This window comes from Lipotes vexillifer, unplaced genomic scaffold (genome assembly GCF_000442215.2).
Source record: "Lipotes vexillifer unplaced genomic scaffold, Lipotes_vexillifer_v1.1 scaffold500, whole genome shotgun sequence".
NCBI lineage: Eukaryota > Metazoa > Chordata > Mammalia > Artiodactyla > Lipotidae > Lipotes > Lipotes vexillifer.
In genome coordinates this window covers 1650986-1668516 of record NW_006778765.1, presented here as the reverse complement: position 1 = coordinate 1668516, position 17531 = coordinate 1650986, and the positions used below count along the sequence as shown (strand labels likewise).

The following is a 17531-nucleotide window of genomic DNA, read 5'->3' as shown; positions in this document are numbered from 1 at the left end:
TTCCCTTTCCCTGGCTGTGCGACCTTAGGCAAAGGATTTGACCTCTGAGCCTCTGTTTCCTCACTTGGAAAGTAGGAAGAATCAGAACTCTGCTTCCCACGGGTTTTGTGGGGGTAGGTCAGAGGGTAGCTGTGATCCCAGCACCCGGCACACAGTGAGGGCTCAAGCAGTGGTGGCTGTGACTCTCAGTGCTTTCCAACGCACCACGAAATACCTGGGGCTCATGAGACCATGAGCCGGGAGACTCAGCAATGTCTGTGCTCACCAGCACTCTCAAGGCTCTGAGAAGACATGTGCACAGGAGCTGCTGGGCCATAGTTAACCCAGGGCCTCCTGGCTGTTTTCAAGCAAGGACCTGGCCGCCCCTCCATCACACACCTGGTCGATCTTGCCCTGGTTCATCATGATGCGGGCACACAATAGGAAGGCGAACATCAGCTTGTGCCTCTCGAAGAGGCTACGGCAGACACTGCTGTAGAGGTTGTAGGTCAGGTAGCGGTTGATGTTGGCGATGCGCTTCTTTAGGTTGTCTGCAGGGCAGAGGGGTGATGGCAGTGCAGGGAGAAGGGAGGGAAGCAAGATCCCTGGGGCCCAGCCCAGCCCAGCCCATCTCCCCAGTAGCCAAAGGGGCGGTCTGGGCACCCCCTTGGGGCATTTGCTCCGAGGAGGGTGGGAGGGGCGTGTGTTCTTATGTAGTGTAAGTCTGATGAGGATGTGTATGAGTGGACATGGGTGTGAGTCTACGTGTGCGTGCCCGCTGTGGAAATGCATCCAGGTGTGTCACACCTGTGCCAGGGTAGAGCCTGGTGTTTGTGTCAACATGTGCATCTGTGCCAGGGCTACCTGCCCTCTCTGAGTTGGCGATGCCTGAGAGGAAGATGTTGAGAAACCACTCGAGGGAGTACTGGTACATGGGGTCCACGCTGGCCAAGTCAGACACGCAGAAGAAGAGGATCTGGGTGCGGACGGCCACAGGAACGTACTCCATGCGCGTGAGGTCAATGTCCTTCTCTGTCTGCTCTGCAGTCCTGACCTTGGCCTGGGGGTGCAGTACAGGGGGTGCTGGCCAGGCCCAGGTAGGTTGTCAAAGGGCACCAGGCAGAGGTGGGTGGGGATAGGGGGCAGGCCTGGGGCAGGTGGGGAGAGGCAGGCAGGGGTGGGCCGGCAGTTGCTGACCTGGATCTCAGCAGCCTTCATCTTGGAAGCCTCTAGCACCTTGATGAGCTCCATGTCATCCACAGGGTTGCCCTCAGAGGAGCTGAGCCGGTACAGGATCTGGTTTTCAATGTCCTTCAGCTCCTGGCGCATCTTGGCATTATTGACAATCAGCTGGTTCTTGGCTTCCTCAAGGTCAGGCCGCTCCTCAGCCACTACCTGGCCCAGCAGCTGGTCCTCTAGGCCACTGCCAGGGGCAGGGGACATTATGTCTGTGACACCTGGTGGGCCCTGGAGGACCAGCCTTGAGCCTGCTGACCTATGTACCTGTGCTCCTGGGGCTCCAAAGAGCCTAGCATCCCTGTTGGTGTCAGCCTGGGAGGCCTGGCCTCTGTCTCAGGCTGCAGGGCTAAGGTAGAGCCTGGCTTCAAAGTGACCAGTTCTCAGTGAGACCTCAGGTGGCAGCTTGGAATCCCAGCAGGGGCCAGGCAGTTGAACACGTGAGTTTCTGGGGTCTGAAAAACTCCCTCTCAGCAGGAGGTGGCTGCGGGTGATGGGGAGGGACAGGACTTAAGGGTGTTTTCACCCCCTTGTCTGTGGAGAGGTTCATAGTGGCCACTGGCATGGAGGCCTTAGCACTCTCTGTGGGTGGTCAGCAAAAGCTATAGTGCCTGGGCTTAGGGCAGCAAGGGCAGGAAACGGCTTGGGTGCAGGGAGCCAGAGTATTCCCCCCACAGGGCTCCAGGACAGCTCTGGGGGTGAGTACACAAGGGCTCAGCAAGGGCTGTGGGGAAAGGGTTTCCGGATGAGGTGGGGCTAGTGCTGGCCAGGGAGGCTGGGGGAGGGGTTCCTGACCAGGGATCAGGAAGATCTGAGGGTGGGGTTTCTCAGGTGGAAACGGTGGCAAATAAAGGGAGTTGGTGGAGGGGCTAGAAAGACCTGAAATGCAGAGTGCCTGGGAGGAAGCTGGTGGGGCCTCAGCGGGAAATCCACTGAGTCTCTGCCTGGGGGTGGGAGGAGGCAGCCAGGCAGGCTGAGGCAGAGCTGATGATGCTGGGGGGGCCCAGGGACCAAGGGCTTACCTGGGAGACAGGGTGAAGTTGATGAGGGTGAGCTTGGTGGAGATCTCGGGCGTGTAGTGTGGGTTGGGCAGCTTGGTGGTGATGTACATCCTGAAGTCCTCGTGGTAGGGGATCACCATGTCTCCCAGCTTCAGCACCTTGTTCCCCTGCTGCTTGTATGTCTGTGGCAGGTGGGATGGGCAAGCGCGGTGGCTTGGGCTTCACCAGTGAGGCAGGGGAAGGGGGCCGCCCCCACTCCCACTGCTGCAGGCCCACCTGCTTGAGCAGCACGGGCTCCAGGGCGGGATCCAGCTCCTCGCCCACGTTCTCTAGGAGGCAGGGCTTGCCAAAGCGGATGGCATTCTCCATGCTGCGCAGGAAGTCGCGGTCACTCAGCTTGAACACATCCAGCCCGCTGTCCTTCTCCTGTGGGCACAGGGGGCGGGTGGGGGCCTCGGGGGCTGAGAACCAGCCTGAGGCTCAGCTACTCCCCCTGCACCTGCTAAGCCCCGCTGGGTGGGGTGGTGGCACCCGGTAGGTGGGCTCACCATGTTCTTGATCCATTTGTTAGCCTGGCTCTGAGGGTCAATGAAGTGGGTCCAGCGCTGGGAGAACTGGTTGATGACCCCATTCTCCACTGACAGTGTGTCGTTGGGGAGGCCAGCAACCTGTGGGGGACTAGGCTGGGTCGGGGGTCTCACACAGCAGGCTCAGCTGGGACATCAGCTACTCCCAACCTTGTGCTTTGGCTGTGTTTCCCTTCTCCTCACTGCACCCTCTTGAGGGTGAAGGGCAGTCCTGAGGTCTCAGCCCCCAGGACTGGTCTCCCTCCTATTGGCTGGCTCCCGACACCCTCCTTCGCTAGGCCCGTTGTTCCTCTTGCCTATTGAGTCCTTGCTCAGTCAGACCATCTTCACGGAGCCAGTAAAGCCCATCAGCCCTCCGGGACTGTGTTCACGCTCAGCCTCTGCCTGAGCCTCTTGGTTCTCTCCTTGTGCCAACTCTACCTGTCCTCCAGGGTCTAGCTTGGACACGACCTCATAACCCTCACTCTGGACACTGCTCTCCCACCCCACCCCCACTCTCATAAGCACCCCTTGACCTCTCTGCCCACAGTTAGCCAGCATCGGTACCACTCGCTCGGCTTTCTCCTCTCCTACCCACCAGCCTCTGACTGGCCCCGGGCGGGCTCAGGAGACGCATCTCTAAGCAGACCCAGGAGAGAGGGTGGGAGGGAGGCGGGAGGCTCCTGGCCCAGCCCGACCACACTGCAGGCCCAGCCCAGTTGCTCCAGCCCCCCGGGGTGGGCACCTGCCACGAGCGGATCTTCACGGGGTTCCCCAGAGTCCCGATTAGCGTGGGCTCGGAGGTGTGTGGGACATGGTGAGTCGTGAGCTGCTTGACCCAGCTGTCGTAGAGCACCGTGCGGTACTGGCCCTGGGGAGATGCCAGACTCAGGGCCACCCCACCGAGACAGCCGCGATGCCCTCCCACTTCCCCCTGCACCTCAGCGCTCAGCAGTTGTGCAGAGGTCAGAGCCCAGACATGGAGACGGAGGCCTGAGCTCTAGCCACACTTTGGGGAACATCCTCGGCCTCCACAATCCTCAGCCCCTTATCTGTGAAACCAGCATAAGAACAACAATGCCCACCCATCAGGGCAGCTGTGAGGATTGAATGAGAGGCACACAGCAAGCACGGCAGTGTGAGCTCACACTTCCCTCTAGAAGGCCAGCCCCACCAGAGCAGGTTTTCTGGCTGTTTTGTGAGCTGCCATATCCCCAGTGCCTGGAACAGCACCTGGCTCAGACGGGGTGCCTGAGAAGTGCTTGTTGAATGAGTGAGAGAAGAGCCGCCCCTCAGGCCCCCCCTCATGGAGGTGAGGCCTCAAGGCGGGGCCGGGGGCTCCTTACCGTGAAGGGGCCCAGGTAGACCACAAAGCCTGCAGCCACCAACACGTCCCCGAAGATGTTGTCGAGCGTGTGTTCCAGGTTCTCCACCGTATCCTGCCAGCGCACCCTCTCGTCCGACAGCCCGTTGATGAGCTGCAAGGACAGCCCATGGGGTGGGTTCTGGGAGGCTGGGCCAGGGGCCTGGGTGTCCCTGCCTGGAGCAGTCCCCGAGGTGGCCGGTGTGGGGGGTGCGGACAGCCACCCTGGGACCCCCCCCTACCACCCGGGCCCTTCCAGCCTGTCGGGGGCAGGCCACACCACAGGCCCGCACACCTTGTCGGCACGGCCCAGCCGCTGCTCGCACTGCTCACACTTCAGCTCCAGTTCCTCCTTCTTGGCAATGCAGTCTCGGTACTTGGCCTGCATCGTGGCAATGCCATCCTCCACCTTGTGCAGGCGCTGCTTCGCCTCCTCCAGGATACTCCGTGTCACCTCCAGGTCATCCTGGGCCTCCCGCAGGGCTTGCTGCGGGCAGAGGGCGCAGGACCAGCTTTCCTGGTGCCCAGAGGAGCCCACACCCTCCCCCCTGCCCCCTAGGTCTGCCCAGCCCTCACCCGCTTGGGCTCCACGGCCTTGGCCACGAAGTGGTACTTGTGCATGGCGCGCACCCACTGGCATATGGAGGTGCAGGCCTTGGACACCTTGGCGATGGCGGCCGGCTGGAACTCTTCATTGTCGATGTATGGCTGGATGGCTTTGATCACTGCCTCCCCAATGTTGTCCTGGGGATGGGAACCATGGGCTCAGGGGGCTGCTTCCCAGGGAGGACAGAGAAGGCTCTGCAGTCCTGCTCCTGCCGCTACGCCCCATGTAGGCCTCAGTACAGGTGTCCTCCCTAGGGAATAGACACAACCCACAAAAGCTGGCCAGAAGAAGACCTTCTGTATTCTAGGATTTCAAATAATATGATCAGAGATCTTTCTTTCTCAAGAAATGACACAACCTCAAGATATGATAATACAGGGACTTCCCTGGTGGTCCAGAGGGTAAGACTCCACGCTCCCAATGCAGGGGGCCCGGGTTTAATCCCTGGTCAGGGAATCAGATCCCGCATGCATGCCGCAACTAAGAAGTCCACAGGCCACAACTAAAAAGATCCCACATGCTGCAACGAAGGTCCCACGTGCCGCAACTAAGACCTGGCGCAGCCTAAATAAATAAATAAATAAATATTAAAAATTTAAAAAAAGAAGACCTGATAATATGCAGGCCCCATTTAAAACCCATTTAGAGACAAGGGCTCCTTCCTGGCCGACGTGGAGACGAGTGAGTGGTTCTGACGCCCAACCTGCCTCACGTTCAAAGGTAATAATCCCCACTCCGAGAGCTCACCATACTCTTGGAGCACTTGTCCTACCCTGGGAGAATCCAGCTCTGTAATTCAGGATGAGCCCAGGAATCTGTATTGTTCATGAGCTCCCAGAGGTCAGAGCTTGGGACCAGGGGAACCTGAGTGCTGGCCGTGAGCCTCCTGATTTGGGCTCAGTTAGAGGGATGGGGAAGCCCATAGAGTCCAGCTGTCACTGAGATGGGCCATTGTCTCTGCCCTCCCAGTGCAGTCTGGGACGTGCCCAGGGCTCCAACACTGACACATGGTGGGGGAGGTGGGGAGCGGCCCGCATGGGACTAATTTCTGGGCTGGAAAGGGGCCCTCCAAGAGGGCTGCGGGCTCCAGGCTGACCTAACCCTAAGCAGCCCCATGAGAGTGCATGCCCATGGATACTGAGAACCCCAGATAGACAGGAAGGCAGAGAAATCCAGAGACAGACAGGCACTAAACCTCAGGTGTTGAGGCTGAGGGAGAGGCGATGATTGAGCAGCCAGGGAAGGTCTTGGCCAGCACCATGGCGGTTTCAGGAAGAAAAGAGCAGGAGAGAGAATCTCCAGGCTGCGGAGCCTTGGAGTGACTGTGGGTGATGTCCTATGGGCATAGGAGCCTTCCCAGGTCCTGATTTCCTCAACGCCCATCTGTTGGTTGGTCCGTCTGTTTCCCCCACCAGCTGGAGAGCTCCTCTGTGCCAGGATCTGGTCCCATCAGCTCTGTGGCCACAGGGCTGTGTGTGTTGCAGGCAGAGTGAGATAGGATGGAGGCCCCAGCGCTGGTGGCGGGGAAGGGGCCGGTTCCTCTCCTCACTTCTCTGCCCAGTTGGGTCCTGCCCTCACTCACTCCCAGCTGACCCGGTGCCTGGCATGTTCACCTTGTCAAACTTGAAGAGGCTCTCCAGGAAGCGGCCAGGGTCTTGCAGCAGCCCCTTGCCTGGCTCCCAGTAGTCATCCACCTTGGAGCCAGGCTTCTCTCCAGGGACCTTCTTGGGCTTGATGCCCTTCATGATGCACACAGCTTCTATGACCAGCTTCACGCCTGGGGGTGGCCGCTGCATGGCACGCACCTGTGGGCCAGGCCAAGAGTGGGGAAGGGGGAGGTCCATCACGGAGTGGTACGGTACCTCCAGGCAGGGACAGCCACCAGACAGGGTGGGCCCCACCAGCCAAGTCCCTACCACTACAGACCAAGGGCACACCCGGGGATCCCCCAAGGTCTGCCTTAGCCTATGGCAACTACTGCTCCCCCATATACCCAGGCCTGGCCACGAGGTCCTGTACACTCATTTCTCAAGGCCCAAAGCCCTCCTCATGCACCTCCCCAGGCCCTGGGGGCTGATACAAGGAGGTAAGGGCAGGCAGCTGGATTCAAGCCCTAGTTCTTCCCTCATCTCTTGACATATGACCCTCAAGGGATGTGTAGAGGGAGGGCCTAGGGGCCAGGACCCAAGAGGGCTCCAACGAAGGATGCCAAGAAAAGCCTGGGAGGTGCCTAGCCACCCACCTCGGTCACATCATTCTTGTTGAGGTTGCGCAAACTGGCCAGGGCTGCATCCAGGGTGGGCAGAGCCTCATCCAGATCCTTCTGGGCATCGTCAGCAATACCTTGTGCCTTCCTGGCCTTCTCATTGGCCTTGATCTCCTCTGCTTGCACTGAATTCCGGGACTCCTCAGCAATGGTTGTGTCCACCTAGGGACCAGAAGTAGGGAGGGCCCAGTGATGGCCCGTGTCAGGGACAGGTGTGCCCTCCTCCCCTTTCTCCACTCTGTGTCTCAGTCTCCCCAGGTGGAAGGAAATGAGGGTTGGGATGCCCCCATTCTCTAAGGACTCTCTCAGCTGTGACAGCCCACGGAGACCTGGGAGTGCTAGGAACCCCTTCCAATCCTGAGTGCTCATCGTGGGGCTGGCATGGGGCTCAGGGCTTTACATGCTTGAGCATAACTACCCCATGGGCAGGACCCCCTAAACCCACAGGGCACCTCCATGCAGAACAGAGAAAGGCACTCCCCTCCCACAAGTCACTTTCTTTCCATCTGCTGGAGAAAATTTCAATACCACTGCCTTTGTAGAGCAGGACATGATTGTTTCTGCCAGAAAGCTGCCATCATGAATATGCAAGCCTGCGGAGGCTGCTGTAAGGACCGGCCCTCAAATGTGGGCCCTCTTGTAGACTCAGAGGATCTTAGAGGGAGACTCAGGCAGACTCTGCACCGCTACCTGTGGCTGCCCTGCTGCTCAGCCCGTGTTGTGATTATTGGGTTTGGATTTGTCTGTCTTGCTCATCACCACATCCTCTGCCCAGTGCAGCGCTTGGCATAGAATAGGTTCTGAGCAAGCATTTGTTGAATGAACACATGAGTGAATGAGGGAACTGGGCACCAAGAGGCTAAGCAACCTGTGAGGCCGGGCAGCTAGGGATCTTGTGGTTGCATGGGGATGCCGAACATCCTCAGACTTGGTCAGCCGTCAGGGAAGGGGCCAGGAGCACCCCCAACCTTGATCTGCTCCATGGTGAGCGTGGTCTCCTTGGCAGCCTCCTCCAGCAGGGGGCGCATAATCTCCAGCTCTTCCTGCATCTTGGCCACGTCCTCCGAAGTGCGCAGCAGCTGCGGGGTGGGAGGCGGGGGGCACAGAGAGGAAATCTGCTGTGACGGTGTGATGGGGACCAGAGAGTGAGTTAGGCCTGGAGGGGGCAGGGGAGAGGTCCTTGCAGGGCCGCCCTCATTCACGAGTGAGAGGCTGTGGCCAGCAGCTTCAGTGGCCCCCAGGTTGTCCAGTGGACCCCAGAGGAAGGGAGCAGTCCCCTAAAAGTATTTGGGGTGACCTGCTTTGGCCTTGCCCTTGGCCAGCAGCTTTTGCTCTTTTGGTGAGGGAGGAAGCCACCCATTTAAACACTGTGGGCTGCCAATTGAAAGGCCAGGCTGGGCCTCCGGGGTCAGGACTGAGACTGCATGGGCAGAACCACGGGCAGCTAGACGTTGCCCACAAGGCCCCACCCCGGCCCACCTTGTCGAGGCCACTCTTCATGCGGTCCTTAGCGGTTTTCAGCTCCTGTTTCTTCTGCCCGATGAGGATGGAGAAAATATTGAGCAGCTCCAGGTAGCTCTTGGGGGTCACATAGTTGTGGCGGGCCAGCTCGGCCAGATACTCAACACACTTCTTGGCCACCGACTGGTGGATATACACGCAAACCTGAATCTGTGAGGGAGCAGACCACTGATGCCAGGCTTGTAGAGCCCCCAGCAAAGATGGGGCACCAGGGTGCCCTTGAAGCCACTGAAGCCTGGTTCTGGGGAGGGAGCCACATGCGGGAACCTCAATGGCCCTCACACTCACTCTCTCCTATGATCCTCAAGACCTCCAGGTAAAGGTCACCTATTCTGCAGAACGAAAAATCCCACGACCCAGAGAAATCAAGGGGCTTTTTCAAGTTCACACAGTTGTCAAGGGCAGAGTTCACTTTGAACTTGGACCCAGGTGTGTCCCAGCTCTTGGCCCAGTGCTCTTATCACAGACCCTATGACCTGCCTCTCTCAGAAAGCCCTAAGGTGGGGCCCCTCTCGGAGGCTATAGATGTGGGGAGGGAGGGCCCAAGGCCTCAGCACAGCTGGGCAGAAATGGGCTCACCCTAGCTCTTGGCCCCCAGGTGACCATCACTCTCTCAGGCTGGACCAGACAAATCTACCCCCCACTCCATCTGTAGTCTCTGGGTTGTATCAGGGGGCTCTCTGTTTGTTAATGTAGACCATTTTTTAAAAAAAAAACTCTTTACTGAATTTGTTACAATATTGCTTCTGTTTTACGTTTTGGTTTTTTGTCGCCAAGGCATGTGGGATCTTAGCTCCTGGACCAGGGATTGAACCTTCACCCCCTGCAGTGGAAGGTGAAATCTTCCCTGGACTGCCAGGGAAGTCCCTATATCAGGCAACTCTTTAAAGAAAGTTTCCACGGAGCCCTCAGAGAATAAGATAAACAGTGACTGTGTAACTGTGCCCAGCCTCCTGCGTCACAGTGACAACCTTGTGGCATTCCCATTATACAGGTGAGGAAACTGAGGCTTAGACAGGTAAAGCTGTCTGCCCAAAGGCTTCCCATCAGTGGTGGGCCTGGGACTCTTACCCAGGCCTTGGTGACCCCAAGCCTGAACCTACACAGTCCCCCTCAAGGTCTTGCTTCTCACCAAGATACCTACCAGTCCTTCAATTACTTTGGGGGTGGCGTCCAGCTCTGGGATCTCGCTCAGGAACATGGTGGCCACAGACTCCAGGGCTTCTGCCGGCCACTCATTAAACCAGTCGATGGTACAGCAGTTGACCAGGGAGGGGAACTGCCTTAGGTGAGCTCGGAAGACCTCTCCAATGGGGCTGGGGAGGTGGGGTCCAAATAAGGCCCTGAGACACCGACTTACACCCCCCAGGAACCCAGGACCCAGGGTCATTTCACAGCCCTGTGGCATGGCAGCCAGGACACAACAGCACAGCAGCCTGGACCCAATGGCATGGTGGCCAGGCCCAGGCCACTTCCCCTTGTGGCAGGCTCAGGTGCTCCCCCACCTAAAACCACTGTCCCTGCGAGGTTGCAGTGGCCACCTGTACCTCATGCACAGCACCAGGTGGATGCTGCTGCGCACACGCCCGGTGTAGGCAGCCATGAGGTTGGTCTTGGTGGGCTGCAGGCCCTGCTCCTGGACATAGGGCCGCATGGTATTGACAATCTGGTCCTGCTCATCTGTGTTGTAGAGGTTGGGAATGTCGCCTGAGTTCAGGACATTGTTAATGTCCTCTAGGAAGGACTCGTTCTTGATCTGGGAGGAAGATGGGGATGGAGGAGCTGAGCCTTGATGATGGCCCCTGGGTGTTGGGCTCCATGACCATGGTCCCACTGGACCTTCACAGGAGCCCCATTCCACAGACCATGCCACTAAGGCTCAGAGAAGCCCAGGGTCACACAAGTGACCTCACAAGTCGTGGTCCAGGACCCACACCCCGGCCTGCCCTACAGCAGAGACTCTGAACATCACTGCTGGGCTGTGGAAGGGCCCTGGGTCCTGGGTGGGAGATGTGGTGTCTTCCTCCTCTCTTGCCAGGCCTCTCTCTGTCTCAGTTTACTCACAGGAGAAAACCAGGCCACAGGCAGAAACGGGTCCTTGCCCATCTCATATGGCCAGGGCCTAGTCAGTGCCAGAGGGCACCCTCACTTGCCTGACTATGTAAGGGGAGCCTGGGGGGATAGGAGTAGGGCTGGGAGCCTTCCAGGGCTTCAGCTTCGGCCCAGTCCCGACCACCAGTCAGGTTTAAGCACTGCCTTGTTTGTCTTGAGGCCCTGGACCCACAACCTCTCCTTCTCTCAGACCTGGGGCGAGGCCTCATCTAGGGAGCTCCAGACGGAGCAGCCCCAAGAAGGGGGCCATAGGCACAGCACCTCAGGCACAAGTCCTGTGGTCCTTGAGGTAGGAAGCCGTTTACCAGTGAGTGTGGTGCTGCTTGTGGTCAGCCATGGTGCCAGGGGCCTTCTTTACCCTCGGGGCATAGTAATGATCTATGCCCCCCACCAGCCCTGACAGGCTAGGTTTGGCCCCCTCCCCCTGGTCCCAGCCATTCCTCCCAAGATCCACCCCAACTGACAGTGACGTGGGCATGAAGGACTGACCACCTTCCAGGATGCCACACGGGGGTGGGTTGTATCCAGCCCACCCTGGATCCCACCCACTGCCCGTGTGGTGGCACCTGGGTATCTGAGAACAGGAAGGTGATGGGCAGGCTGTGCAGGCCAGCCTTGAGCAAGACCTTCTTGACATCATCACGCCACTCGGTCATGCCATAGTTCTTGGACAGCTCAATCTGGAAGCACTCATACTCGGCCCTGGAGACAGGTGGTTGGGTGGAGGCATACCAGAGCTTGAGGCCAAGCGCCCCACCCCAGCCATCTGCTCCCATCCTGGGCAGACCTGTTGACTCCCCCAACCCTGAACCTGCTCTCTTGCCTCCAGACATTTGCGGAGGCTGCTCCCTCGGCCTGGAATGCCCTTCCCTTCCATCCTCCCAGCCTTGAGTAGAAGAGAAGGCCCATGGCCACCTCCTCTAGGAATCTCTCCTGGATGCCTGCAGCTACCCCTCCCCTGTCCCTGCAGCATCACAGGGCACTGCTGCTGTCTCTTCTTGGACCCCAGGTTACTCTCCCAGGTCTAGAAGCCCGTGGGCCAGGTGCATCTGCCTCAGCATAGAACATGTGGAAGAACACGAATGGAACTGAGTCTGCCACCGGCCGCCCACTGCCCACCACGCCTGGGGGCCCTCACATGTGCGAGGCCAGTCTCGTGAGGGACCTGCGGCCGCTGCCGCCCACGCCCAGCAGGAGTGCGTTGCCCAGCGCCTGGCGCAGGGTGCGGCTGATGCGGCAGACGTGGCTCACGGCGTCCATGAAGAGGACCAGCCTCAGCTTGGCTGTGCTGATCTGGTTGTAGTCCTCCATGTACTCCTCAATCACCTGCATCACCTGGCGGTGGGGGGTGAGGGGGGCACGGGGAGAGCTGGGTCCTCCCTCTGTCCTCGTGCACCGTGCCCCCCCACAAGGGAGCACAACACCCCATCCCCCCGGCCAGCCCTGCTCCTCTGTGCAGAGGGATGTTGGCCTTAAGATGCCAGGTCTGCCTGGATGAGGCCTGACCCGCTGGACACACCAAGGCCTGAGGGTCGGGTCAGAGACCTGCCTGCTGCCTCGAGGGCTCAACAGGATGTACCGACCTGGGGCCCCATGGGAGCTCCTGGGAGCTAGGAGAGGGTCTGTGTGAAGAAACCAACAGGAGGCCCCCGCACTCCAGCTTCATCCTGCCACCCTGGGGTCTTGACTCAAGACTCGCGGTGCCCAGGGCCCTGCCGCGGCTCTGTGGGTGGGATACTAGTCCCTCAAATGGGCATAGCGTGTCCCTGCTTACAGAGCCTGTCTCAGTTGAACCTTAGGCTTGTCCTCAGGGAAGGGCCAAGCGGGGCCTACCGCGCCCATTTGACAGGCGAGGAGGTGGGACTCAGAGAGGCAACTTCTGGCCTGAAGTCCCTGAGCTGGCCTTCCAGACCAGTGTCCAACCCTCTGGTCAGAGCGTGGTGGTCTCTTAGCAGTGGCTGCAGAGGGCTGGGGTCCCAGGGGTCAGGGGTCGGGGGTCAGGGGTCGGGGCCCAGCAGGCCCCTTCACCTTCTTCTTGCTGGTGATGAGCTCATAGGACTTGATGCCGGAGCCTGGCGACATGAAGTCCCCGTAAAGGATGGGCTGGAAGGGGCAGACCTCTTCGAAGGCCACCTCCCACTGCTCCATGCAGCTCTCCAGGAGCTTGTCAAACCAGCTGCGGTCCTCCTCGTTCACCAGGCGGTCGCGGAACACACGGCAGCTCTCGTGGTACCACAGGCGCAGCAGCTGCACCTTGTCCTGCGGCCGCCCCAGTGTCAGGGCCCGGTCTCGGCCCCGCACCCTCAGCCACCTCTCGAAGCACGTGGGCCTGGCTCTCCCATCAAGACCTTGCCAGGGCCCTGGGTGTCTGCTGCCTCCACAGAGGGTGGAGTCCACACACTGACGCCTGGGCCTCTCCACCCCCAGCTCCAGGCACAGCTGTGCCTGCGGGGCTCCCAGCTCAATTAGCTTTTCCCCTCTTAGGGTCCCCACAGCTCCCCAAACCCCAAGCCCGAGAGGAATGCCCGATTCTCCTTATACCTTCCTGACACCCCACATCTAACCACTCACTTGACTCCAAAGCTCCCTCTGACTCTACCCCCATCCTGCTGCCACCTCCATGCTGACTTCCCTGCCTCTCCCTGGGTGACAGGACCACCCTCAGGAAGCCCCAGAGCTCTTCTCTCGACTCCTTTGGCTATAGCTAGGCAGGGCCAGGGCTGGCATCTGTCCTATTCACACTATGCCCTTGACGCCGGGCCCACACACTGACGCACCCATTCCCCATCCCAAAGTGCAAATGTGCCCTCTACCCACCCCCCAGCTCCCATCGCCTTCAGGACTCTCTGCCCCTGCAGCCCCCAGAGCCTGCCCAGCACAGCTGACACTGCTCCCTGCTGCACTCCTGCTCCTTCCACCTGGTACCATTCACTCTTCCCCTCAATCTTCTCACACACAGGGCTTCCACCAGGAACCCTCCCTCCCTTGCCACGCCCTGGCTCCTGCTTCTGTGTGATCCCATCACAGCCAGCATTCTAGGCGTGGATTTCACCTGCAAGATGGGACTCAGCTGCATGAAGGCAGGGCTCCTGGGGCCTTGGTACCTGTTGCCGTGTCCCCAGCTCCACCCCCTGCCCGAGGGCCTGGCCAGATCAAGGCTGAGGAGTATCTGGGTAGGAAGGCCTAAAACCAGGGAGGACTGTGAGGGCAGTGTGGGCACTCCACTGCCGGACACGGGGGAGGGGGCCCACTGGTCCTCACCTCAACCTTGGCCGGGTCGGCCATGAGCATGCCCTGGAAGACCTTGGAGAGATCCCTCAGGTTGAAAGTGTAGTGGGATTTGGCTGGGGTGGGCAGCAGCTGGGAGGTGACTGTGGAGTACACCATGATGGTGGCTTCCACGAGGGGATCCGTGAAGTGGGAAATGTTGGGGGCCCCGGCTGTGGGAACAGGAGAGTGGCCCTGGGTCACAGCCCTTGCAGATCCGGTGCTGTGCTCTCTGCACACACCTGTCCCCAGCCTGCATGCTTGGATTCTGTCCACTCTGCAGCCCTCTTGGATGCTACTTCCCAGCAAGGTTTTCCTGGTATCCCCCACCATGGGGTGAGGAATCTCTCACCCGGAGCTCCCCCCTTTTACATCCTTATCACTGATATAGCCTGTCCATATGTTGGGGCACTGGGACACATTCATGGAATTGAGAACACTAATGGGGCCAGACCTGAAACGTGCCACTCTGAGCTGTGCACGGGGAGGGTTGCATGGCCCACACGGGGTTCAGGAGTGCACCACAGTGGACGTGGAGGCCTGGGGCTCAGCCATGACCTTGGGGGCTTATCACCCCCTTGCATTTTCACCACTAACATAACCTATTTGCTTGTGCTTTGAAAACAATCCAATTCTTTGCTGGGAACCAAAATTCTGTCAGTGGGAATTTGGGGCAGAGGGAGCCCCCGGAAGAGGGAAAAAAGCAAAGAAGGGGCAGGATGACTCACTAGCCCCAAAGCGGGCTCATCCATTAACACAGGGACTGTTCTAGGTGCTGCACACAGAGGGTGGCCCCAGCAGACACGCTCCTCACCCCCAACAAGTTGACTTTCTTTGGGGGGAGACAGACTGACAGTAAACAGGGGATGGAAAATGTGTGGAGAGAGGTTTGGGGAGAGCCAGAGTTGGGGGATTTGACATAAATGCTGGGGAGACCTTGCGGAGGAGGGCACTTGAGCAGAGACCCGAAGCCTTGAGGTGCCAAGCAGGTTCAGAACCGGAGAAAGTGTTCCAGAGAGGGCGTGGCCAGGGCGAAGGCCCTGAGGCGGGCATGCCTGGGGGGGTTAAGGACTTAGCAAGGGGGTAGTGAGAGCAGACAGTGACGAAGGGTGCCCACCACTGCCAGGACCTGGGCTCTAGTCTGCATGAGATGGTTGAGCAGAGGAGGAATGTGATCTGATTCAGCATTTGAGTGGGTCCCTCTGGCTGCAAGTGGAGGATGGCTAGACCTCCAGACAGACAGATGCAGGGGGTGAAGACAGAATCAGGGAGACCGGTGTGTGGCGGGCTGCTGCAGTGGCCTATGAGTGAGGGCTGGGGTGCTGAGCAGCGCAATTCAGTGGGGGTACTGGAGCGAGAGGCAGCAGGACCTCCTGAGAGAGAGATAAAGAGAGCAAGCGAGTCCGGATGGTGCCAAGGCCCTTGTCCTGAGCGAGTGGAAGGACAGAGTGGCCATCAGCTGAGATGAGTGAGCGCCAGGTGCTGGTGGGTCAGGGGCTCGGGTTTGGACATGTTCAGCCTGAGACGCCCAGGGGACATTCAAGAGGAGACATCGGTCCAAGGTTCAGGCAAGAGGTCTGGACTGAACACACAGACTCAGCGGCATCCACACTAAGGGGTTTATCTCCAGGGCAGGATGATGATGTCCCAGAAGAGTATGTTTAGAGGGAGTAGAGGCTGAGAGTAAGCCCCCCGTCCACCTTGGAAGGCGACTGGGAGGAGGAGGGGTGACCCCCACAGACAGCTGACAGCCCAGGAAAGGTGAAGACCCAGCTGACCTTTGGTCTGGACGCCGTGAGGCTGCTGGTGACAAGAGCCCTCTCCTGGGACTGGTGGGGCTCAAGAGAAAGTGGGAGGGAGGGCTGGTGCCCGCAGGAGGAGAAAACGCTCTTGGAGCGTTTTGCTCTCAAGGTGACAGAGAAATGGAGCCAAGGCTGGGGGAGGGGGTAGGGAGGGGACAAGAGAGGGGCTTGTTTTGTGTTTTGTTCTTAAGATGGGAGAAATCGGGGCGTGTCTTCGCTGATGGAATGGCCCAGTGGAGAAGAGAACACTGATGTCGGTGGCTGTCAAGCAGACAATAGGGGATGGGACTCAGGCCTAAGAGGAGGGCTTGGCCTCACACGGGAGCAGGGAATCTGTTCCCAGGAACAGGAGAGAAGACAGGGCCCAGGGAGGCCTGGGTGCAGGTCAGCAGTGGATACGGAGGCCTGAGGAGGTCTGGAGCGGCCAGTCACCCTGCTACAATGAGCAGCAGATCCGCTGCCACACGGGGGACGCCTGACACGAACTCAGGTTGCTCCTGGCTCCAGGCTCATGCCCTCTCCTCAGAGCCTCTGCTTCTTCACACAGGGTGGGACTTTGTTGGATTCCTTATTCATTCATTCAACTTGCATTCACCTTGCTTCTACTATGGGTCAGACACTCACCCAGGCACTGAAAGACTGACCGGCCATGTAACGGTGAATGAGCCTATGCAGGCCGTCGGTGCTGGGCAACCTTTGCTCTAGCAGTGGCCCGAGGTCCCCTCAGGAGCCTGAGGATGGTTCACTGTGGCCCCTGGGACCCGGCCTCAACGACATCCAACTGGAGTCCAGGGCTCCCCCTGGAACCAGTGCCCCTGCCCCATCCAGGCCTTCCCAGGCCCTGCCCAGGCCTGCACTTACGCACGGGCTCCCGGTAACTCTTTTCTCCGAGGAGTCCATCTAGAGGGTTGAGGGAGAGACACGGGGCTCAGAGTTAGGTGGGTCCCTTGCTGCCCACCTTGACCAGCTGTGCTCAGCTGGGCAGCCCCAGAGCAGCCACTGACCATCAGCCCCCTCCTCAGAGCCACATGGCCCCCACCTCCAAGCTGGGCATGGGGGCAAGTTCCGGTCTATAGCCCCTGGGGGCAGGGCAGGCCAGGCCAGAGGAGGGAAGGCCTGACTCCCATCACCCACCACCTGGCACAGTGCCAAGTGGAGTTCAAAGGTCAGAGTGTGCATTTTGTAAGAAGTGGACTGGTTGGGGAAACTGCATCCTGGAACAGACTTTTCTTCAAGCTCCATGGAAGATCAGGGCCATTTTGCCCATTCTATCTTTTTTTTTTTTTTTTTTTCTTGCGTTATGCGGGCCTCTCACTGTCGTGGCCTCTCCCATTTGCGGAGCACAGGCTCCGGACGCGCAGGCCCAGCGGCCATGGCTCACGGGCCCAGCCGCTCCGCGGCATGTGGGATCCTCCCGAAACGGGGCACGAACCCGCGTCTCCTGCATCGGCAGGCGGACTCTCAAGCACTGCGCCACCAGGGAAGCCCCTGCCCATTCTATCTTGGTGGCACTTCCTGATTTACAAAAGTAACATCCTTTCACTAGCCTTTCTACCATATATGCGTGTACTTATACAGATGAAAATACATGTATACATATGTATAAATCACATATTCCACAATTACCACATGCCGGGCTTCTTGCTAGATGCTCTACATGCAGTGTCTTATTTAACCTTCACAACTCGGGGTGTTGGGCACTGATATTATCACCCATTTCAGATGACGAAACTGAGGCTCAGAGAGGTTCATGAATTGGCCAAAGGTAACATAGCTGAGTAAAGGGTGAAGCCAGGGCTAATGTCAGCGGT

The 17531-nt window shown here is 59.0% G+C and overlaps 1 protein-coding gene across 1 annotated transcript in view; it reads right to left on the bottom strand.

Moving 5' to 3' along the window:
- Positions 1–17531, bottom strand: part of DNAH1 (dynein axonemal heavy chain 1) — an 80385-nt gene that overhangs the window by 5728 nt on the left and 57126 nt on the right. Inside the window, exons 48-68 of the mRNA XM_007451889.1 lie at positions 16582–16620; positions 13913–14091; positions 12680–12910; positions 11790–11986; positions 11218–11353; positions 10087–10295; positions 9684–9855; positions 8498–8689; positions 7987–8097; positions 6995–7180; positions 6366–6557; positions 4722–4889; positions 4441–4632; positions 4129–4260; positions 3528–3653; positions 2765–2884; positions 2493–2642; positions 2238–2398; positions 1177–1402; positions 844–1039; positions 379–530 (exon numbers count right to left, since the gene is read on the bottom strand). Of these exons, the coding sequence (XP_007451951.1) occupies positions 379–530; positions 844–1039; positions 1177–1402; positions 2238–2398; positions 2493–2642; positions 2765–2884; positions 3528–3653; positions 4129–4260; positions 4441–4632; positions 4722–4889; positions 6366–6557; positions 6995–7180; positions 7987–8097; positions 8498–8689; positions 9684–9855; positions 10087–10295; positions 11218–11353; positions 11790–11986; positions 12680–12910; positions 13913–14091; positions 16582–16620 (3467 nt within the window). The remainder of the gene's footprint in view (positions 1–378; positions 531–843; positions 1040–1176; positions 1403–2237; positions 2399–2492; positions 2643–2764; positions 2885–3527; positions 3654–4128; positions 4261–4440; positions 4633–4721; positions 4890–6365; positions 6558–6994; positions 7181–7986; positions 8098–8497; positions 8690–9683; positions 9856–10086; positions 10296–11217; positions 11354–11789; positions 11987–12679; positions 12911–13912; positions 14092–16581; positions 16621–17531) is intronic.